Raw genomic sequence first — 23,001 nt, 5'->3', positions numbered from 1 at the left:
GTCAAGTGTCCTGCATAACTTGAGCTGGAATTTATTGAAGCTTGATTATATTGAGGAAGAAAACTCAGGACAGGCTTCTAAATCATTGCAGGTGTGTGGCTTATTCTGAGTCAGTCTGAATAAGCATCAGCAGTTAAATCAGATCTGATGCTGTGCTTTGTGGGAGTATCCCCACAAAAGGGATGCTGCCTGTGCCTTTGGGCAATGAAAGCCCCAAAAAGCCACAGCAGCTGCTGCCTCCTCAGGTATTCCAGGAGCTGCCTGAGCCTCCTGCCTGCGCTTCTGCCCAGTCCTGCTGCAAACAAAGCTGGGACCCTCTCTCAGGCTGCGGCTTCTTCATGGTTGCTGGATTCTTCTCAGCCTATATGGAAATACACTCAAATTCCTTACAAAGGAACAGAACAGCATTGCTTAGAGCATCTCTGTCTCCTCACCTGGTAGGAATGGCCTGTAAAGCTGTTGGCTTGTACACAATTTCGCCACTAAAATGCATGTGAGCGTGCAAAAAATGAGCTGCAACTTGTTAACAGAAATTAATTATATGCCAAAAGGACAGTCTTAAAAGCACTGTAATGGCAAATTTATTTCTACTGCAAGTTTTCTCTAGAAACTGAAAAGTAATGTGGAAGAATTGGTTTCCTGCTTGGTGATTTTTGGAATGTGCTAAAAATTGGAGTATCTATACTTGATGTAGTGTTTACTGCCTAGATTGCGTTGATTTAAGGTCTGCTTTTATGAACCACAACACAAAGGAGTCTTAACTCTTTTGCTTAAGTGTTTGGAAACTGCTTTGGGTACAGCCTTGCAAATTTTAAGTTCTTGGATAGGTGACAGTGAAACTGATTTTGTTGGAAAAAATATATGTTTACTATTAAAATCCAAACCAAACAGCCTTCTTAAACAAAATTCATTAAAACAGGGAATTCATTATAATTTTGCATATTGATTACAATGGATTGTGTAAGATTATATTTTACTGGCTTAATTCTGTGAATATTTGTAGAGGATCAATAATTGGAAGACAGGTCCTTGCTGCAGCTCCTGCTGAAGCTCAGACAAATAGAAACGTTTGCAGCTGTTGCTGGTGGGATGTTCACAGGGAGTTTCTGTAGATAAAATTGATTTCCTCACTCCATTCCCTTCAGGAGGACCCTCCTCTGCTGCCCTTAACTGCAGCAACAGGATCGCAATAGGTGAGTGTTTCCTACTATTTTATTTGCTTTTCAGATGCTGTGGATTCAGGGAATGTGCTGGTTTTGGACTCTCAGAGCAGCAGGAACAGCAGATTTTGAACTCAGTGATTGGGAGCTTACTGCCTGGAGGAATCTTTGGAATGTCTCAATCCTGAAGCAATTGCAGAGTCTCACTCCCACGCTGATCTTATGTATTGGGATGACAGTGGACTCCATAGCAGTGTATTTTTTGTGGCTCAGTAAAGAGACTCATTAAAGTTGGAGCCTGTGTATTGAGTTACTGTCCCGTCTGTGAGGCTGCACGACCGACCTCTGCAACAGATGTTCCTACAACTTTCATTTTCAATAAAGTTTCTGTGATGTCCCTTCAAAGACCTTACTCTAAGGAAGTTTTTTTTCTGGAATTCAGCCTGGTTTTTCGTTTGTTTTTTGGTTGTTTTTTTTTTTTTCCTTTTAGATGTATTTCCATTATATGCATCAGCATTCACTTTTCCCGCATAGGTGGAAGATTGCACAGACCTGCCAGCCTCTCCTGGCTGCAGATCAATGAGCATCAGGTTCCCCAGGGAATGGTCACAGCACCAAACCTGTCTGAGTTCCAGGAGCGTTTGGACAACGCTCTCAGGGACAGGGTGGGATTGTTGGGGTGTCTGTGCAGGGCAGGAGTTGGACTCGATCTCTGTGGGGTCCTCCCTACTCAGCAGATTCTGATAACTGTCCGCTGACCAAACATTAATTGCGCTTGGCAACTACAAAAATATTAGAATAAACACCTTCTTATATTCCAACCCACCATGCAAGTGTACGGTGAAAACAGGCGCTTGGAAAGCACTGTTTGCTCAGCGGTGTGCCCCGCAGCCTGCTCTCGCCGTGCCCGACGCTGCCCGGGGCCGTGCCCGGCGCTCCCGCGACACCGGCGCGTCCCCGCCCCGCGGAGCCGGGGCCGGGCCCGGGGCGGGGCGGCGCGGCCGGGCCGGGCAGGAAGATGGCGAACGTGCAGCTGGAGTTCCAGGCCAGCGCGGGTGAGGCGGACCCGCAGAGCCGCCCGCTGCTCGTGCTGGGGCAGCTGCACAACCTGCACCGCCTGCCCTGGGCGCAGCTGCGGGGGAAGCTGCAGCCGCGGGTCACCGAGGAGGTGAGGCCGCGCCGCGGGTCCGCGCCCCCTCAGAGCCCGGCAGCGCCCGCAGGGCCCCCGCGCCGCGTGTCCGCCCGGCCCAGCGGCCTCGTGGTGCGGCGGCCGCCCCGGCCCTGAGCCGGGCCCTGACCGCCGCTGTGCCCCGGGGACCCCCCAGCCGGGCCGGGCCGAGCCTGTTGCTGCGGCGGGGCCGCCCCGCAGCCGCTCCCGCGCCCCCTGTGCCCACCCCGGCGGGGGAAGGACGCTTTGCACCCGCTGAGGGGACGGGGGACGGCTGCAGTGAGCGCTGAGAGCCCCCTCCCCGCCCGCAGCCACTGCGGTGGGAGCTGCGGACCTGTTTGTTTAGTGGTGGTGATGGCTTGTGGTAGAATGATAAACGTTTTGCATTGCGGCTTTTAGGTCGCTGGATGTTTGGCAGGGGATTTTATACAGGACTCCCCAGTCTCTTAAGACAATATTTACCCTTCTTGGTTTTATTTGTTTTTAATTAAATTGCTATGTGAAATAATAATTCGAAGCTAGTAAATCAATCGTCCTATTTATCACTAGGAGAACTGTCTCAAGTTAAGAAAGCTCTGAACCAGCCTGTGCACTAAACAGTGTGGTTTTAAATTGTAATTCATACGGCTTAAAGGAGATGCTTGTCATGGAAAGTACGTTTATATTTTCTGGTTAATGAACAGGTTTGTCAAATTTCCTGGTTCTTTTCACTCCAGAGGTTGTTGTACACAATTTCTTTGTTTCCAGCACCTAAACCCTTGTCATTAAAAAGTGCCTAAATACAGCAGGAGTGAGGTGGGAAGGAAAGTCTGGCACAGGTCTTTGTCTTTAAATCCTTCGTTTCTCCCCAGATCTGGCAGTCTGCTCTGGGCACTCTGAATCCCAACCCCACGGACAGCTGTCCCCTGTACCTGAACTATGCCACGGTGGCCGCACTGCCATCCAGGGTCAGCCGGCACAACAGCCCATCCGCAGCTCAGTTCATCACCCGCCTGGTCAGGAACTGCCTGCCAGGAGGGGTCAACAGATGCATTGTTGTAAGTGGCTCTTGAATTGCTCTGGTGAAATGTCTAGTGAGTGTTTTCTCGACTTTTCCGGGTTGTAGGTGTCTCCAAGGAGACTGGAGGTGGACAAGTTTGACTGATATAATTATACTGACATGAGTGGTTTTGCACTGACATGTAGGCAAGACCTGACTGTAATGGCTTGTGCATGCTCAAGCAGCTGGAGGGAATTAAGGTTGGATATGTATGGAACGTCTTCAACCAGGAATGCCCAAGAAAAAGGAACTATTAGTGGCTTTTTCCAAACTGGGATTTGGGATGTTAGCACATGCTTCAGGAGATTGATGTAGCCTTAGTGAAGGGTGTTATGTCTGTGTCACAGAACCCATGAGAGGTGCCTTGTTTGTGTTGTTCAGTGAGTTTCAAAAGTCTTGATGCAAACTAATGCTCCAGTGTGAGTCCTTTGCAGGACAAGCTCTTGGACTGCTTTCGTCATCTTCTGTATGAGCCTGATGAATTTATTTGTTTCTATGGCTTCTCCAGATCATACCAGATTTGTGGGTTGTTAGAGTAGACTCATACAGTCAGTGTCAGTGACAAAATTAAATTAACACTCTTCAGTTGGAAAACTTATTTGCAAGAGTAATAACTACTTAATTTTTACCCTTTGAAAATGTTTAACTAAAACTAAAACTAAAACAATGCTTTCCATTGGTAATTTCTGTAATGAACTTCGGAAAAGGGATCTACCTGTTAACAAACTTTTGGGTTAGTATTAGCCACATTCTCATACAACTTCTACCACCACTTTCTCATACAATTTCTGTCTTTGTTTCATTTGTTTTGAGCACGTATTGGTGATTCCTGTGCTTTTTTTGGTCCTGATCTGTAGTCTAACCTGTGTTAATTGCACTGGTGTAATTAAAGCAGTCCAGCTCCCTTATAAGGATGAACTAATTCCAGCAGTGTAATTCTTTTCCATGCAGGAAATGAACTGGACCATTTCACTGTGGTACTTTTACTCTGCCTCTCCATCCATTCAAAACATGATGAATGAGCTTGTCTTGACTCAGGGCTCGGTTATTTCCCACCCACCTCCTTTTTCCCCCTCTTCCCCAGTAATACCCCAGGTAACAGATCCTTTTAAGTGTATCCTTCCACACCTTGGTGCTGTGTGATGAGTTTTGCTGCTGGCTGGTGTTTCAGATGGTGTGTGAGCGCTCCGAAGTCTTTGCCTCCGCGTGTGCCCTGGCCAGGGCCTTCCCCCTGTTCACACATCGGTCCAGCGCCTCCAGACGCACAGAGAAGAAAACTGTGACAGTGGAGTTCTTCCTGGTTGGCCAAAACAACGGACCAATGGAAGTGGCAACGCTTAAAGTAAGATTTTGGAGGTTTTCTGTCATCTTTTTGTTCAGTTTGTTGCATGTGCAAATGCGTCTGTCTGAAGCTGCCTCTGGAATAGGTGTTGTATAATTATCTTAGCTCAAGGTTCCTTGAAGTTGATCAGTTCACAGCATCTCTTGAGTAGAAATACTGAACGTATTACTGCAGCAGATGCTGAAGATGTTATTCAGAATTTAGATTTCAGGGGTGGAAAACACCAAACAAACAGCACAAAGAAAATGTCTCCTCTCTCATGTGTATCACAGATGCAAATAGTGTATTCTCAGCCTTTAATACTACATTGCTTTTAGTGTGTGGGCTTCTCACTTTTTCTACCCAGGCAAAAGCTGTGACTGTGCAGGTGAATATCACAGTGAAGTCACTAAAAGTTGCTTAACAGGGGTCACATATGGCCTCTGCTATTTCTTTCTTTCACCTCTTTGGCTGAGTTTTTCTGGCAGAACTGTGGCCAGAAACGAGACCCTAAGAAACAAAACAGCTTGGAGATGAGCTGTACATGACAGTGAAATATGTTTAAGTCATCTTTCGGTGGCAGAAAATCAAAGACTGTTTCCCTTGTTTGACTGTTACAGAGAGGAAACTCCACATCAGGTAACTGTTGGCATGCCAGGTCATTCCTCTTCAAGATCCATAAATTTAAAAGGTATTCCAAGGTTTGCAGTTAATCTGTTAAGGAACTCCCTGTTCAGTGTTCCAAGTTCTGTGCTTCAGTACAGATGGATACTCCCTTAGCTGATCAGTCAGTGAGGTTACAGAAATCCCTTACAAGTTTTGGCAGTGGATTTGACAAAGGACATGGTGTTGCTGCAATTGAAATTCACAGAATTGCAGCATTAGGGTATGGGTTTTTTTCAGTATGTTTTGGTCCTTACTCTGTGAACTGATCTGGCCCCAGAAAATGGTGCCAGCCCAGTTTTCAGCAAAGTGGCAAAGACAGACGTGCTGAGAGTACAACTCTTGATCACTCCATTTTTCCATGCCCCAAATCAGAAAAAGCATAGCTGGTGTCAAAAATAGTTCCTTCAGATAGGTAGATTCCAAACCACTTGGGTTATTTTTAACTTAAAAACAAAGCTGCAATTATTTCTACCTCCTGTTTTTCCCCTTGATGTCAATGCCAAAAATATTATTAGCTTCCTCCTAGCTGAGTTTGCACCCCTTAAATTCAACCAGCACCAGACAGCTAATGCAGAGCATGGAAGAGGCATGTGGTAGGACATTTTTATCTAAACCTCTCCCTTGGCATGTTGTATTTCACACCTACTGCATTGTCCAGGGTATTTTACGGTGAGGACTAGCAGGGATTGTCAGAGTTTTACAAGGCACTTATTAAGGGCTGCCATTATCCAGGTTCTCTGGAGCACTCTGGAAACACAAATACAGGCACAGCTTATTTCTGGAAGTCATGCTGATCCCCTGGGGCTTGGCCTTGGGGTTAGAGTACCTCCTTTTACCTGCATGGCCCTGACAGGGAATCACTCCAGACAGGGCTTGGCTGCCGAGGTCCTTATCCCTTTAGGGACAGTAAAGCAATCAGAAGTAATTGCAGAGAGTCGGGCACCAGTCCAAAGCAAGCCAGGGTTTAGGAGTGTGCTGGGATACAAATGTATGGAGTCCTTAGGCTGGTCTGGCCAAGCCAAACTTCAGATACCTCAGCATGAGTGAGTGTCCAACACCTCAGATTCCTTTGAAACCCATCTTGACTCACCCATGTGCTGTGTGTGGTCCTCAGTGTAGTGTGGGTACTGGAAAGCTTGCACAAAGTTTCCTTCCTCCAGGTCTTACAGCTTCAAGTTGTTAATTCATGGGAGCTAAAAGTTGAAGCTTGGTGTCTGGTGTCTTCATGGTCTTTTTTTTTTGCCAGGAGGATCCTTCTCTAAGGAAACAGCCTTGGCTGCTTGACCATTTTCCTTCTGTCCACTCTTGCTTAGATAAGTTTTTGCTCAGTCCAGGTGAGGGTCAGTCCATTTTACCACAGAAATCAGGAAACAGTGTATGTTTTATATAAACATGAAATATTGCAGTTTCCCCGTGGGCCTGCCATATAGAATGTCTCACGGCAGCAATCTTTATTGCCCTGCACCACTGTGCCTGTCCTGTACAAACTGTGCAGTTTCCCATGTTGCAGATTACACAATCTCTGCAGGTTTCCAACCCCAGCAGCCCATAAGCTCATTGTGACTTCCTGAATTAGCTGCCTCTTATCTTTCTTTCCTCCACCTCACATTGCCTTCTTGGTCTCCTTTTGTTAATGGGGAAGGATACTAATTTTGCAATATCAGTTTGCTGGGTGAAGGAGTACAGTTGCTTAGAAATTAGAGCACGTGGAAAAATAAGTTGGCCCCATAGAAAAAGTAATGGTTAGCTTGGCTGACACTGTTTAACTGTGCAGTGCCTGAGGTGGTGGCAGTTAAGCATTAACATGCTCCAAAGGAACCACACATCTGGTGTTGGCTGCAGAGGGATAAATGCAAACTTTGCTAAAGCCCAGGCCCTTCTCTTGTGTTTGCAGTGCCTGGCCAGTGCCACTGAAGGGGTCCGGCTGGCTGCACGCATCGTGGACACCCCGTGCAATGAGATGAACACTGATTCCTTCCTGGAGGTTGGTGATGCCCTGATGAGGAAGAGTTGCTAGCTAGAAGTCTGGACTGCAGTAATCAAACCCGAGTGCTGCTGTCTCTCAGTGAAAACTGTGTGTCAGCAGTGGGCAGCACAGCAAACCAGGGGTGCTCAGGCTCTTCCTTTGGCCTTTCACATTTCCTAGAACTGTGCAAAGCTGGAAGGAGGCAGAGTTCACAGCTTGGAGTAGTGCACTGGGAAGCTGAAAACATGAGTTCTTCATTTGGTCATGGCACTGGATTTTTGTCTTAAACCTGATGGTGACCAGAGTTACTGAAATTATGGGACAGCTGACATATTTCCAAATGAGCTTTATCGTAGAGATCTGGAAGGCTATTAAGAATGAAATTATTCCTGTCCTATTACATCGTGATCCAACAGAGTGAACAGTTGTCCTTTACCTCAGAAGATTTCTTTTACTGGCAGGGCCTAAAGGTCAAATTTATATTTCATGCCATAGTAAGTCAAGGATGTGTCGGTGGAATTAGGCCATTGGAAAAGCAGCACCACTCCCAAAATTGTGACTGTTTGTATGTGTATACATGAAAAAATCACAAAAACCCCTTAATTGGGTACCCATTTGTGTGGAAAGGCACAAATGTGTCCTAATGACTGACTGACAATGTCCCTTTTTTTTTTTTTTATAATTATTAAGGAAATCAAAAAAGTTGGCAAGGATCTTCGGATTACTCCTACCATTATCCGAGATGAGGAGCTGAAAGAGAGAGGCTTTGGAGGTATATCTTGTTGAGTATTCCATTTTTTTCCTAGCAGATGACTGGAATGTTTTGCCATCTCCGTTGTAATGTTTTATTTGCACGTTTTTGAAACTGTTTTATTGCCCATAGTGTTCCAAGATGTTTTACAGAAAATACCCACAGGGGTTCCCCACAGTCTTTCTTCCCCACAGGTGGTTTAATTCTCTGTTTTCTAGGGATCTATGGAGTTGGAAAGGCAGCTCTACATCCTCCAGCCCTGGCAGTTCTCAGTCACACTCCAGATGGTGCCACACAGACCATTGCTTGGGTGGGCAAAGGTATTGTGTATGACACTGGAGGACTCAGCATCAAGGGAAAGGTACAGAAGCACTTCTGCTGCTGCTGCCTTTGCTTACACTGTTGTTTTCTGCTGAAAGTAATTCAGATAATGTCTGTAGGAAACAAAAGTACTTTTTTATTGAGTTAAGTGCTTGATTTGTTGTCATCCATGTGGACACAAACTATCAGGGGAGAAGACCAAATGGGATTCAAAGACCACTACAGAACAATTAGCAAATAGCAACCCTTTAAATATTGCCTGCTGAAAGGCAGAAAGTAGGAACAAAGATGTTTAATTTCTGGTTTCAAAGATAGAATGAAAACCTGTTGGAGTTAGACTCAGTGTGAAACTTATAAACAACATTTTTCTTTTTACTTTTCTAACAGTTTAGCAGCCCCAGTTTAGTACTTTTCAGTTCCAAGACCAGATCCACCAATAAGCAGAGGCACACGTTCCTTGTTTGTGTTGTTGACAGCTGAGCACTGTCAAAACCAGAGTCTCAGAAGCACCAGAAACCCTGGTTCTAGCAGGCAGTACTGTGAAATTCTCTTTCAAAGACAAAAAAAATTCTGTGGTTCTGTTTAAACAGACTACTATGCCTGGAATGAAACGAGACTGTGGTGGAGCAGCTGCTATTTTGGGTGCCTTCAAAGCCACTGTAAAGCAAGTAAGTAAAATGTGTTAATTGATATCGTGTATCCCAGCACTGCCAAGGAGCTTGGATAAATTCCCAGAGACAGAGGCCTGTCTAATCCTGAAGTTCTGACCTGCCACTGCTCTTTAGTGAGCTTGAGCCACTCTGCTCTTTCTGCTATTTCAGGAAAATATTTTCATCTTTACTGAGATTTTGAGAATTGTGAGAAATTCCCTGAGTGCTATTTTTTTTTAAGGGTCTTCCTTGAATTTCAGAGTTTGTTCTGTGGACTGAATGGTTTCTAGTCTCTTGAATCAGCTCTGTACTTGAGTTATCCAGTGCTGATTTTGTTTAAGCTGTGGGATTTGGGGCAGCTGTTGTCACCTTAGCAAAGAAGGGGACGAGTGACTCTGGGATATGAAGTCTTTCTGGATTCCAATTCCTGTGCCAGGTCTAATATTAACCTAGTGGGGAAGTAGCAGCTCTAGTGTCATCAGGAGCTGCTTGTTGGTTTGCCTCTGTGGTCAGAAAGTAGTGGGGAAGCTGAGAAGAAGCCAGGTATCAAAATATGAAGAATTAAAAGTACTCCTCTTGCACTTTTAATAATGCAAACGGGGGGAAAGTGGCTGCTGCCAATAAAACTCTGCCCTCTCCACAAATCCAGTGACTGAGTCTTGCTGACAGAGCAGCTGTTGCCTCCAAGGAGTATCCAAAGTTCAAAAAATATTTACTGCTGCAGATTAATGCATAGATCTGATGGATGCTTTGTCCAGGGGCTGATCAGTGCCAAATTCCCATTTCTCAGTAGTCTAGCTCTGTGCCTTGGCCCTAACAGCATGTTTGATGTGGAAAGATTGTAAACTTCACAGTTACCTTCTGGGAATTAAAATGGAAAACAGATTTGTGAGCTGCATCTCGGGCAGAACAACTGCCTTGCATTACTAAATCCTTCAGAAAGTTAGATCAGAGGTCTGCAAGGGGCAAGAGCTGGAACTTACACGGTGCTTTGGGAGACTTTGGGATAGCTGTGGATGGGCGACATCCTTTCAGTGGTTCACTCCTTGTTTCCAGCGTAGTTCTGTGTGTGGTCATCTGCACTGAGAGAAGTTCCATTCACAGTCACAGTAGATGTGAGCACAAGTGATCTGTCAGTTCATACACAATTACTGCAACAGTGAATAAACTGGCAGTGATGTGTTTGGACAAACTGAGCCTGGAGAAATCTTTATATGCCTTTATATGTAAAAACAAAAGAATGAACTCACTGCTTAATTTTACAGTCTCGTGTGAGAAGACCTTTAAATAACATCCCTGCAGAAAATGTGTTCAGAGAGACAGTGGGAAGAATTTGTTGTTACTGTTTCAAGACTTTTTTTAATGCTTTTAAGAATAAAAGAAAAGTTGAAGAGGTTTCACTGAGCTATGCTTTGTCATAGAGACTGAAGTGGGAAATGTGTGTTGGATAGAAAGCTCAGTGGGAAGAGGGGCAGAGGTTATTTTCCTTCTTCATAAAATATCTGCCTGCCTGCTGTTCAGCAGTTACACAACATGATTTTAAAGGCTTTGGATGGCAAAATTAAACAAGTGATTTTTCCTAGAAAGATGCATTTCCTCCATTGTGAGCTTTCCAGCACAAGGGAGAAGAGAAAAACATTGACTTAAATTTTTGATTTCTTTCTTGTTAACATGATCCTGCATGTTAGCATAATAAATCCTGCTTTTGAGGAGCTACAGGCAGAATGAGAGTTGGGAAAAGGCAACTGATACTGGAAATAGATTTTCACTTTTTGACAGTAGGTTAACAACATGTCTCTCTTGGAGGAAGAAAATCCGATGCAGTGAGATACTGTGAATAGTTGGGTTATGGATGGAAGGTTGTCTCCCCTGCAATGCTGTCTGCCCACCAGCTGGGCTAGAAACTGAAATGACTTTCTGGCTTCTAAGTGCTGCCCATTATTTTGAAAGGGTTTGATTGATGCCTTTGCCCTTTAGACTTCAGAACATGAGCTGATTCAGCAAGCCCAGATTTCTTTAGCCATGGACTTTAATCAAGAGATTAAGAGCAAAACTGGCCCAGGTTTTCCCCTAGAATTTGGTGTTGTTAACTATCCCAGTTAAGGAGGAACAATGTTTTCATTTGTTAAATGCTGCTGTCTCCCTGTCTGTTCCTAGAATCCCTCCACACAATACAACTGCTGTGTAAATAACAGAATCATCATCCATTTTAAAATACCATCCATAACCACATAAGCACTTGACTTTAAACCAAAATAAAACATTATGAGATAAACCAGAAGAGAGGAGGCTAAGGAGAAAAAAAAAATAAAAGAAAAAAACCCCAACAGGTTAAAAATGCTGTGTGCCTCCTAGCAGGGATGACAATTTAAAAAAACCCAACTAACACCCACCCACCTGTCCAAAAACCCTACCAGTTTTCCTATGAAAATCATAGCATTGCTGTCAAGAAGTCTTAATCCCTCACTGATTTGAGTCCCAATAAATGAGCTTGATGTGAATTGAAAGCCATTTCTCCCCTCTGGTTGTTACAGGGGTTTAAGGACAATCTTCACGCTGTTTTTTGTCTGGCTGAGAACGCAGTGGGACCACGTGCAACGAGACCTGATGACATTCATGTTCTTTACTCTGGAAAGTAAGATTGTATCTATTCTCTTCCCATAAACAGAGCAAACATCATTTTCTGTTCATCTGAGAGCCATGCAGATTGTGAAGCTGTCTGTAAATATTGATAATAGTATTTCATACATCCATAGTAGTGAGTTTTAAGTGTGCTTGGAGTTTCCTGTGGGGTATGTAAATACACATCAAAATACATGTATATCAGAAGCTGAACTTCCCTTAAAGCACTCAGATTTAGGTGGGTTTTGTAGTACAGGCAGTTTTCTGTGTCCATCTGTTGCTGCATTGTGTGGCAGCAGCAAAGACAGGCCACCAGGGGATCAGAATCTCTTTTAAGGACAGATGTTACCTCTTTGGCAGTAGTTTTTAGAATTCCAGCAAGGCATCACACAGGCTCAACAAGCAGACCCTGCCATGAGGGCAGTAGTGTCATTTCCCTTTTCCTTGTGTCCTCTGTCTGGATGGTTGGAGCTGGGGAATAGCAGCCCTACAGACTTGCAGAGTCAAAAAAGAAAAGCACAGGAGGTTTGAGGCTGCTCTCTAAAGTGTTCTAGTCCAGACGGGTGATCCTGACTTCCAGCCCTAAGCACTCCAGTCTGAAATGCCCTGTCTCCCTCCCAGAACTGTGGAAATCAATAACACTGATGCAGAAGGTCGCCTGATCCTGGCTGATGGAGTTGCTTACGCCTGCAAAGACCTTGGAGCTGATATCATTCTGGATATGGCCACTCTTACTGGAGCTCAGGTACAACAGTCTTACATTCATAACTCAGTTTCTTTTCTGTTCTTTATGCAACTTTTTGCTTTTGCATACTTAAATTAAAAATGGTGTTCTTCTGATGACATCAGCAGCTGATGTAAGTGGGCTGGTACTCCATGTTTGCAATTCAATTTATAATTCCCAGAACTGATTTGTTAATAGTCATCAGGATTTTCTTGTTCATGAAATGGCTTCCATTGTAAGTCATACACAGAATGGTACAAGGCTGCAAATTTAACAGCATTATTTTCTAGCATCTGTTCCTGATTTTTAGAAGGTTCTATTGACGAGCAGTAGTGGAGGGTGACTTCTTCCTGATTTTGTCCTTTTTCTCACCAGGGAATTGCCACAGGAAAATACCATGCTGCTGTCCTTACCAATAATGAAGAGTGGGAAAAGGCTTGTGTTAAAGCTGGCAGGAACTGTGGAGACTTGGTCCATCCTCTGGTGTACTGCCCTGAGCTCCACTTCAGTGAATTTACCTCTGCTGTAGCTGATATGAAGAACTCTGTAGCAGTAAGATTTATTTTTTCTTTTAATTTTCTCTGTTACATAAAAACGTGTGTTTTTAGACAGTGAGCTGTCCTGCTCATAGCTGGCTGAAAGCTCTTCATAGGGGCTGTAACCTTTTAGAAATGGCCCATATTGTTTTGGTCTTCAGGGTCTTTCACCTGGGGCTTTCCAGGCTGTATTTAGTGTCAGTTTTAAACAGGGTGACCTGCTGCAAAGGTATCTTTGGGCTGCTTGCCTTTTAAATATGGCCCTACATGAATGCTGAATTCCTGGATGGAGACCTTTTAGGGAATCAAGATGGGCATTCCTCAGATCATACATCACCAGCAGAGACTATTGGCTGGGAGTGCAGAAACCAGGAAAATGAGGACGGAGGCCTCGGAATTGGTGCAGCTGCTTTTGCTGCATTTGAGAATTCCAGTGTGCAGTGAGAGTCCAAAAACGCTGCAGGAAGGAGTGTGGGCAGAAGAGGAATCGAGCAGGGCCACACTACTGCTAGGGACTAAGTCAAGGATTTACAGTAAAGTTGGTTTGTAAGACTGTTTTAGGGCCATTCTTTAAGCTTTGACTGAGATTTGCATAACTGTCTTTCCTGTAGGCAGAATGAACCACTGACATCTTTTCTTGCAAGACCAACTCTATTTTTATTGCTCCTACAGGACCGGGACAATACCCCCAGCTCCTGTGCTGGGCTCTTCATTGCCTCTCACATCGGCTTCGACTGGCCTGGGGTGTGGGTGCACATAGACATCGCTGCTCCCGTGCACGCTGTGAGTGTTCCTGACCCTTCTCTGGGCACACAGGCTGGGGAAACACACCTGCTGATGGCTGCAGGGGCTCTGGATTGTGTCCATCCAGCTCAGGGTGACAGAAATAGGTGGAGAGGAGTCCTTTAGAAAAGCACTGACTCGTCTCTGTTGCGAGTTTCTTGGTTTGGTAGTTTCATCTCTTCGTATTTTTCATTTTGGTTTTAAAATATTCTAGCAGTCACTTTAATCAGTGACATCTTTATCATTGTGAGCATTGACAACTTGCCTGCTCTCTGTTCATGGCAATAATCCCAGCCTTCCATTCTCAGCCATGTTGTTTTAGGATGATTGACCAGAGTTGATCACCCTTCCAAAAATATGTTCCCTCTTGGGGATTTCCTTTCCTCCCTTTGGTGGAACCTGTGTATATTCTTTTTTTTCCTAAAAACCAAGGCAATTCACTCCACCTGCCTCTTTTTTTTTTAAACACAGTTTATTCAGCTCTTATTCCAAATCCGTGCTCAGGCTGGGTGGGAGATCCCCTGCCTTGAACAATGCTGGCCTCTATCCACCCACAAGTCAGTGGGAGCTCTGTTCTCATGTGTTGGTTTAATCCAGCTGGGACAGATTCCAGTGGCAGTGAGGATACAACAGCACAGAGCATGCCTGCCAGGGATTGGCTGTGGCTGTTGACCACCACAGAGTGAGTAGCCACATGAAAACTAATTCAAATCCTACAATCTGAAGTGTGAATTGTGTGGTTTTGGTTTTGTTCTAGGGTGAACGAGCTACTGGCTATGGCGTGGCTTTGTTGCTGTCCCTGTTTGGAGGGGCCTCTGAAGACCCTTTGCTGAACCTCGTGTCTCCTCTTGGGTGCAATGGAGACTCTCCCCCTGAGGAGATGGAGAGGGACTCCAAGAGACGGCGCCTGGTTTGACGCAGCCCCAGCCCTGCCAGGTGTGGGGTTACCTCACTTTGCACTGATCTGTTCTCAAGCAATGAAAATGTCCCACGTCAGAAATTGCCTTTTTTTTTTTTTTTACTATCATGATAAGATTTATTACTTGTTTCTGATAAAAACAGCCTGATGTATTGTTTAGTTAGGTTTTTTTTTTTTTAAATTATTGGTGCACGCAGTTGCTGAACAATATCAGTGGTGCAGAGTCCAGGCTCAACTAACTGTATCAGGAAGAGGCCATGTCCTCCTCTGAGCTCCTCACAAAACCTAACTAAGTGCATTCATGCATGAGAAGCTCTCTCTAGTCTGAAGAAGCAACTGCAGTTATTGCTTACAAAGCCTTCTGAATTACTTATTATATGTGAGGTTTTATCAGACATTTCTGCAGGCCCCACTACATCTCAGAACACAGGACAAGGAAAAAAAGCTCTTTAGACAGACTTGGCTCATTCAGAGACAACTTGGCTTAGCAGCAAAGGAGATGTAACGAGAAAAGGCCTATAGTTTTAATAAGGTGCTGTTTCCGCATGTTTTAATGTTCTTCTGACCAGTAAAATCAGCAAAAAGGGTTCAGAACATATCTCTATGTAATTGTTTCACATACAAATTACAGAATGTATTAATGTTAAATGAGGAAAACAATAGAGGGACTGTGATTGAGTAAAATGGGTTTACAAAGCAGAGTGGCTTCTTGCCACTTTATAAATTTATTATTATTAAAGAAGCTTACATATCCCATGTGGTGTTTGTGGTGTAATTTATATTTCAGAGAACTCTTGAGTGCTCCAAAACTTTGTGTACAACATCATTACTCTGTTCACATTCCTTTTCCCAGCACTCAGAGCTGAGAGAGGAACAGCTTGCACTGAGTGGTTTGGGGCAGTTCTGCAGAACTTCTGATTCACTTCATTTGTTTGATTCAGCAGCAGTCAGGGATGCTCAGTGTGGGTTTCTGTACAAGCCACAAGGAACTTACAGGCATTGCTTTGGCTGGGACGCCCACGGGAAGTGACTGGGCCCAGCTGATGTCATGGCAGTGGCAGGGTGGGGAACAGAAAGACCAAGTCCCTGTCCTGGGGCTCCAGCATCAGCTTTTGGAAACATTTCCGGGCTCCAGCAGCGTCAGCACCCCCCAGCACCCCCGTGGCTGCTTTGCAGATCAGGTCAAGCTGAGCTGTGAGGGATTGTCCCTTTCTCTGTTGAGGGGATCTCTGGAGAACTGGTGCTGGTTTTAGCTGGAGTTCCAACAACAAGGGACACCAAGAGTCTTTTTGATTAAAGACTGCATGGAAAGCTTAATGCAGGAGGGAGAAAAAATACTTCATTCTGGTTGGGTGGCCCTATTTGACAGACAAAAAGTAACAAAAAAAAACCAACTGCAGAACTTCATTACTTCCTGTATTTGTTTCTCCCTTGCTGTTCTGGCTCCCCAGTCCACTTGAGTTTTAATAAATCTGTATCTAAATGAGTTCTGCCTTTGGTCATTCTTAACACTTGGTATAAAGCACTATCTGGTACCAAAAACTGCCATGGGAAATGTGTTGATGAAGTTATTTTTATTACAGACTCAGCATTGAAGCAAATAGCAACATGTTCTAATTTCAGTGTTCTGAGATCATCTTCAATCTCCATCTTGTAGAAGCATTCTTTAAATTAATAAATTCTAATTTTGAAATGTAGTGTTTTGCCAGATTTTTACATAAAAAGTAGCCTGTGGCTTTGTGGCACGAGGCTCAGTTCTGATGTTATTCACTGAATGGTAACAGAGAAGTTGGGTTTTGATGGCTGATTATCATATTCTTCAACTTTGCTGTGTCTCAGGGCATATCATTCTGCTGGATTTAATTTGGAAGGCACTTAATAGAAGCCGTTTTTTTAAGTACCTTATATTAAAGAAATCTATTAAGCACCTGAAAAGCAAATGGGATGTTTGGGAAATCAAAAACTGAAAACCAGATGAAGTTTGCCAAAGGACAGTAAAATAAATTAATTCAACACCTAATAATAAAAAAGTCTGATGCTTCCTCTGGATCAGAGATACAAAATAAAAATCAAGGCTCTTTCTTTCAAATCTGTATTAAAATGTCTTTCTGTTCCTCATGTACATTATTATTTCCTTCTGTTTTGATAAAAGGTCTGTTCTCCAGAGCACAAGCTTTGGACCTACACAAGACAGTGACTTGTGAGCTCTACTTGCCAAATAAATTATTGTCTTTCCTCTGTGTTTCACAGAGCTCACACTAGGATCATTCCCATTAAGCTCACAATGTTTCTTAACCCCTAATGAGTAGAATTTTAGTTCTTTAGTTTACTCATCTGCTTCTGGGTGCTGGGCAATTTTAACTCCTGGTTTTGCCCTGAGGTATCCTGGTGTGAGACCTGGAAGCAATCTGCAAAAGGGAGATCCCAAAACTGCCTTATAAATAGCAAATGCATAGAAATTAATATGTGGGGTTGTTACCAAAGTAAGAAATAAACCCATGTTCAGCAGTAGAGCTGGAATTTGTCTCTACAGCTGCCACCACTGCTAATCCCTGGGCTGAGCAGGTTCCAGAAGCCACCCTGACCATGTGTCCCACCATCACTGACATAGAAAGCTCCCCAGGCCCTTCCGTGTGACAGAGTAGCAGTTATTTACAGGAAACACTTCCAGACACCAGAGCCCGACCTCTGGGTTTAGGTGACTGCACTTGAAGTGTATTCTGGCCCCACTTAAGCAACTTTAAACACAGTCCTACACAGGGCAGGGAGCACCTGCAGAGCTTTGCAAAACTACTGGGCCCTGAGTCCTCCTCACTGTGGGGAGCCCTGGACCAACCCTTCAAAGACACTGAAGGTCACCTGAGTGTCAAAGAACTGAACTTGGGGACCCCCAAACTCCAGGTTCCCAGATGTCCCCCTCCTCAGCTGCCTCCTGAGCACACACAGGAGCCAGAGCAGGGTCACAGAGCCAGAGAAGTGCCTCTCTGCGTTGTTTTGTAGGTCTTAGAGCTTAAATCCCTGCAGCTGTGGGTCTGGCACTTCTAAGAGGAGGTTGGCAACCATACGGTAATGCACCCCTTCAGGAGATCTCCTTCTTATTTCCTCCTTGGAGCTGTACCAGGATGGCGCAGTGGAAGCTGACACAGGCAGCAGGTGAGTTAAGAAGTGTCTCTGCCATGGTACAGACCATCCCTGCTCTTTATCTTGTGACAGCAACATCCTGTGGGCAGCAGTTTGCTATGAACTGTGTGGCAGACTTGGGAGGACAAGGCTGATCTGCTGGTTTGCTTGTTAAAGTGAAGAGGAGCTGGTGCTCAGTCAGGGAAAAACCTGTCTGTGATGTGTTCCACTTGTAAACCTTACTGCAGGAAAGGTCTTTTCTGGCCTTGTTGTGTTTTGCCAGGAGGAAATTAAGCCAGCAGTGTATTTTATCCCATTTTGGTACTGCCAAGTGCTGTCTGAACTGGGAACTGGCAGCAGACACATCACCAGAGTTTTACCTGGTGCTCCAGAAAGGTGGACTTGAGCAAAAAAATACTTAGGGATTAACTCCTGCTGGGCAGTTCTGACCCCGGGAAGGTGCAGTGAAGATCTGGGTTCCCTTTGGGTGTGTTGGACCTTACCTGTAGCCTCTGGTTTTGAGCTGAGTGTGGAGGGATCAACACCCCCTGCTTTCCTGGGACCAGTGTGAGAGCGGGAGGCACGGACATCCCAGCCTGTTTGTAATGTGGACAAACTCTTGGACAAAGTAATTTTTTGGAAAATAGTCTTTGGGACATGAAGACAATCACCTGTATCCCAAGGTTGTTCCAGGTGAGTCAGAGCACATTTTATTTTCTAGTTACCTGTGCACAAAGCTACTACTAACCACATTTCCTACAGCTGGGAAAGCATCCATGCAGGCAAAGGTTCCTTCTGTACTTACACTGCACTGAAGCTGCACAAAGGCACACGAGGAAATTAAATTGATTTTTCTCCATTTTCATGTGTAAGGGATGGAATTAGTATGTCTTACTCCTCAGGCCCCATTGTGATTTGTGTCTTGGAAATTCTGTTGCCTTGGTATGTGATGTCTTCTGGGCTCTGGGTGGGAAAGCAATAGTTTTCCAAAACTGCTGTGCAGGGATTTTGTCTTTTTCCCTTTCATGTTTTCTTTCAAACGCTTCTCTTACACAAAACCCACAGAGAGAGTTCCAGGCAGCGTCCACCCATATGAAACCAGACATTTTTTCCACAATCTTTTTATAGATTTGATAATATTTAACTCGGCATGCCTTAAAAATGTATGGAGTACATAAAATTCATTATAAATGTCACCAAATGGGCCAATGGCTTTTTAATATCACTGCCACAAGACTGCATTTTAACCTATTTCCTGTCTGGATCCATTCCAGTGGCAATTCCAGGAGGGGAATATATTTAGTCTATATTTACTTAGTCTGTTTAACTTTCAGTTAGTGTCTTTGGCTGATCCCGTGGCCGTGCTATTTTGGGATGATTTATACAATATTTACATTAAATTCTGCTAATATTTCCTTGCCTCTTGAAGTCGGATTACACTATTTACATCTCAAAGGCCCAAGCTGGAGGAATAAGCAGCTGTTCCAGGCACCAGAGAGAATTTAGTGTAGGGGAGGCTGCCAGCAATGAGACCATGAGTCTGAAATACTTGTGGAGGAATTATTTAGGATTGGACCAGTCCTCCATGAAGGAAGGGGGAATCATGGAATGGTTTGGGTTGGAAGGGACTTTAAAGACTGTCTAGTTCCAAACCTCCTGCCATGGGCAGGGACACCTTCCACTGTCCCAGGCTGCTCCCAGCCCTGTCCAATCTGGCCTTGGACACTCCCAGGGATGGGGCAGCCACAGCTTCTTTGGGAAACCAACTCCAGGTGTGAGGTTGTTCCCCTTATAGAGAAGAATTTCTTCCCAATATCTAATCAAATCTGCCCTTTTTCAGCTTGAAGCCATTGCCCTTTGTCCTGTCACTATGCACTCTTGTCCAAAGCCCCTCTCCAGCTCTCTTGGAGCCCCTTTGAGCACTGGAAGGGGCTCTAAGATCTCTCTGGAGCCTTTTCTTCTCCTGGCTGAACAACCGCAGCTCTTTCAGCCTGTCTTCACAGGAGAGAAGCTCCAGCCCTCTGAGCATCCTTATGGCCTCCTCTGGACTTGCTCCAGCTGATCCATGTCCGTAGATCAGAGGGAATTCCCTTCACGTCTCCAGTGGTGGAGCAAAGCCCTCAGCTGAAGGCAACGAAGTGTCTCTCTTACTCTGGCCTCTGTGTGGTGTGGCAGGAGAAGCAGGACAATGGTCCTGAGCTGTGTGATTGAGCCTTTACAAAGCTGAGAGAAACCTTCAAATCAAAGGTTGGATGCTGAGGTCGTATTCTTTACAGCAAACAAACAAACAAAAAAGTAGGTTTTGGATTTATAACAAAAATTAAGACCAAACAGATTCAGCATCACTTAATTTGACTGCAAACATGCATCACAGTTGGAGAGGAAAACATTCCTCTCTGCATGAATGGAAATTTATCTTCAGGATTGACCTGTGCAGTAATGAAGCAGCAAATGGATGAGATCAAAGTGCACTGAGCCAACCACCCTCAATCCCAACAATATTTGGCAGAACAAATGATTCTCCTGCATTGAAGGCACAATGTAATTTAGTGGTCCAGGGAAGAAATCCAAATAATGAAAATATTTGACAGCTACTCTTACTTGGGGGGACAAAGAATCCAAATTAGCTGGAATTTCAGGCTATAATGATTCTCAGAGGACTCTACAGACTTTTTAAGTATAGAGGATGGTTCCAACAGATTCTTAATGGATTGAAACTCTGGAAGCAAATCTTGCTTTGAAAGCCAGTGAAACTTTAGGATGAATAAATATTTTTTTTCTTTTTACTCAATTTAGTTCTCATTTTCAAGTCCATGAATTGTCTATAGTTCATGAACAAAACGTTTCAAGTCTTATATCCTTGCTAATCCACTCTAACACTGGGCTGAAGGACATTCATTGTACTTTAAAAATGTCTCATTTGCAAGGTTACTCACTTCAATACTAAGAAAAACTTCATCAGTAGTAAGAAAAACGTACCTGTGGATAAATAATCTGTCATCCAGAAGGATTTTGTTGGCCTTGGAACAGATCAAATGACATACAAAAAAAGAATAAAGGGCAGAGCCAAAGCGAGAACTGAAGCAGAAATTCCTGTGATTCAGAATGCTCACGAAATAGAAAGTCTTTCTGGCTTGGAGAGCACAAAGCAAAGTACAAGGCAGACAGATAAAACCTCTCTGGCTCCTCGAGTTCATTGTCATGAAATATTCTGAACCACGGGGGTGGGAGGAAAAAAAAAGAAGAGTTCAACTGAATCATTTCTGTTTTCTAGGAACAAGGGGGTGAGATTGCTAAAGAGCATTTTTAGCTCAGATGAATCAATAAACCAGACCAGGGTATGGGATAATGGAACTTCTAACCACTGCAGGTGTGAGGTGGTTAACAGAGTGTTAACCAAGCCTTTCCTAAAAGCTTTTGCTGACTCGGTCACTGATAATCCCAGTCTGGGATACTCGGGCTGATTTATGGACACTGAGAGGATGATGTGAGTTAAATCATCTAAACTGTACCTGCTTGGTAACCCCTCTGAAATACCAGGGTGTGTTTACATTACCCATCACACAGGGCACCAAACAGGTGCCAGATTACTTTGTCAGAAGTTTAATTTTCCCTAAAAGGCCACAGAGATGACGTGCAGTGTGAAAATGAGCATCTGTCCCTGAGTATGACACGAGGACAGCCCTGGCAGGGGGTTTCTCTGAGGGCAGACACACACACACACCACTGGGACCAAGCCTCTGCCAGGGCAGCAGTGCTCATTCAGGACAACTGACACCACCTTTTTAGTCCACACATGATTCAAATCCTTAAAAATACTAGAAACTATTAAGTGTTACTATATTAATTGTTTTAGATGGTTTTTGCACTGATCACATGCATATTGTACCTGTACTTCATGCTCAGCCTCAAAATGATGGTAACCACCAGGTCAAATCACTAAAACAATCTAAAAATCAGTGGAGTTCAGAGTTTTGTGGATGATTTAGAAAAACAAAATCTGAGGAAACTGTGCCTGTAAGTCCTGTGTGTGCTGATCTCAGTGCATGTTTAGATTTTTAGCACCAGTTGACCATAGCATAATGGAACACAAGTTCATGTCTGTAGTCTATTTATTAGTGTTTTTTATGTGATGTTCATACAGTTGAAGGCAGTTACTGAGCTCTAAGTAGGAACATCTGGGAAGAAAATAATTTTCCATGTACATTGAAGTGTGCTGGGCAACAGCAGCGTTTGGGAGGGACAGAGTGGAAAATGTACACGTCTGGATAAAATACACTCAGTCCCCTCGGGCAAGGGCAGCTCCTGGAGGGCAGAGAGATTTATTCCTGCAGGTCCTGTCTGCCTGTGGAGACACTTCTCCATCCTGGTGGGCTGTTTCCACTTTCCCACGTCATCTTTCCTACTGGTAATGGCTCCTCGGCTTCCCCCTGCCCCGAGCTGAGCCAGGGCTGCCACCGGCTCCTTTTGCCATCATTTTTCTGCACAGCCCAAGGAGAGAACAGGGACAGAGACACAGAGTGACGCTGCTGCTTCACCTGCATCCTGGAGATGCTGCTCTTCCTCCAGTGGGCTTTTGGTTTGCTTCAAATTCTCACTTTTTTTCTGTCTTATTTTGATTAGTTTCATCCAACTTGTTGAAAACAAAGTTAAGGTGATGACTGCTCTAAATTAGGTGTGCACATTGTCTGAACTCAGTGTCTTACAAACACTGTCCTCGTGACATAAACCTGTAACTTCAATGTTATAGAAATCACCAGAAAACTCAGATTTGATTTAGAAATTATTTTAAAAATGAGAAACGATCATTTTTTTAGTCTAAACTTTTTTCAACTAGTCAAATACTTTTATTCTATTGTTTTTTGGTTTTTTTAAAATTTCCTGTCAGATCAGCCCTGATGAATAAATCCAGATTGCAAATTGGGAAATATTTTTCCTGAAGACGTAAGATTAAACTAAAGCCAAGGAGGCACTGGCTGTAGGCCTGGTGTTTAGAACACCAGCCTTTTGTTTGTTATGGGCATCCACACATCAGCCTTTTGTTTGTTATGGGCATCCACACTCACAACTTTCTTTTCCATCAGGCTGTCACATTCTTTCTCCTAAGACTGGGTATCCCACCAAGGTTCTTCTTCCTGAACCATCCTTCACAAGCAGTTTCACAGCACTTCACCACTTTTCCCATCTGTCTGAAATCCTTCCACAATAGCAAAATAGCATTGCCTTTGTCTTCAGCAGACTTAGCAGTGGGCAAG

General features: G+C 44.2%; 1 protein-coding gene across 1 annotated transcript; it reads left to right on the top strand.

The window, feature by feature from the left end:
* The first annotated feature begins 2,138 nt into the window (after window positions 1–2,138).
* On the top strand, window positions 2,139–16,112 carry NPEPL1 (aminopeptidase like 1). The gene is made up of 12 exons (XM_032127131.1): window positions 2,139–2,328; window positions 3,180–3,365; window positions 4,539–4,709; window positions 7,249–7,338; window positions 8,011–8,092; window positions 8,290–8,432; window positions 8,983–9,060; window positions 11,577–11,677; window positions 12,286–12,409; window positions 12,764–12,940; window positions 13,597–13,707; window positions 14,465–16,112. Exons 1-12 carry the CDS (start codon window positions 2,179–2,181, stop codon window positions 14,621–14,623), a joined length of 1,572 nt encoding a protein of 523 aa, XP_031983022.1. The 5' UTR covers window positions 2,139–2,178; the 3' UTR covers window positions 14,624–16,112.
* Window positions 16,113–23,001: the final 6,889 nt, after the last annotated feature.

Source organism: Corvus moneduloides, chromosome 17, assembly GCF_009650955.1.
Source record: "Corvus moneduloides isolate bCorMon1 chromosome 17, bCorMon1.pri, whole genome shotgun sequence".
In the NCBI taxonomy this organism is placed as follows: Eukaryota; Metazoa; Chordata; class Aves; order Passeriformes; family Corvidae; genus Corvus; species Corvus moneduloides.
The sequence above is the reverse complement of the archived record's forward strand: the minus strand, read 5'-3'. Positions and strand labels throughout refer to the sequence as shown.

Coding starts and splice junctions, on each gene's coding strand:
- NPEPL1 (XM_032127131.1), top strand. CDS start 2,179: ATGGCGAACGTGCAGCTGGAGTTCCAGGCCAGCGCGGGTGAGGCGGAC. Junction 3,366..4,538: donor GGGTCAACAGATGCATTGTT/GTAAGTGGCTCT, acceptor CTGGTGTTTCAG/ATGGTGTGTGAGCGCTCCGA. Junction 7,339..8,010: donor ACACTGATTCCTTCCTGGAG/GTTGGTGATGCC, acceptor ATAATTATTAAG/GAAATCAAAAAAGTTGGCAA.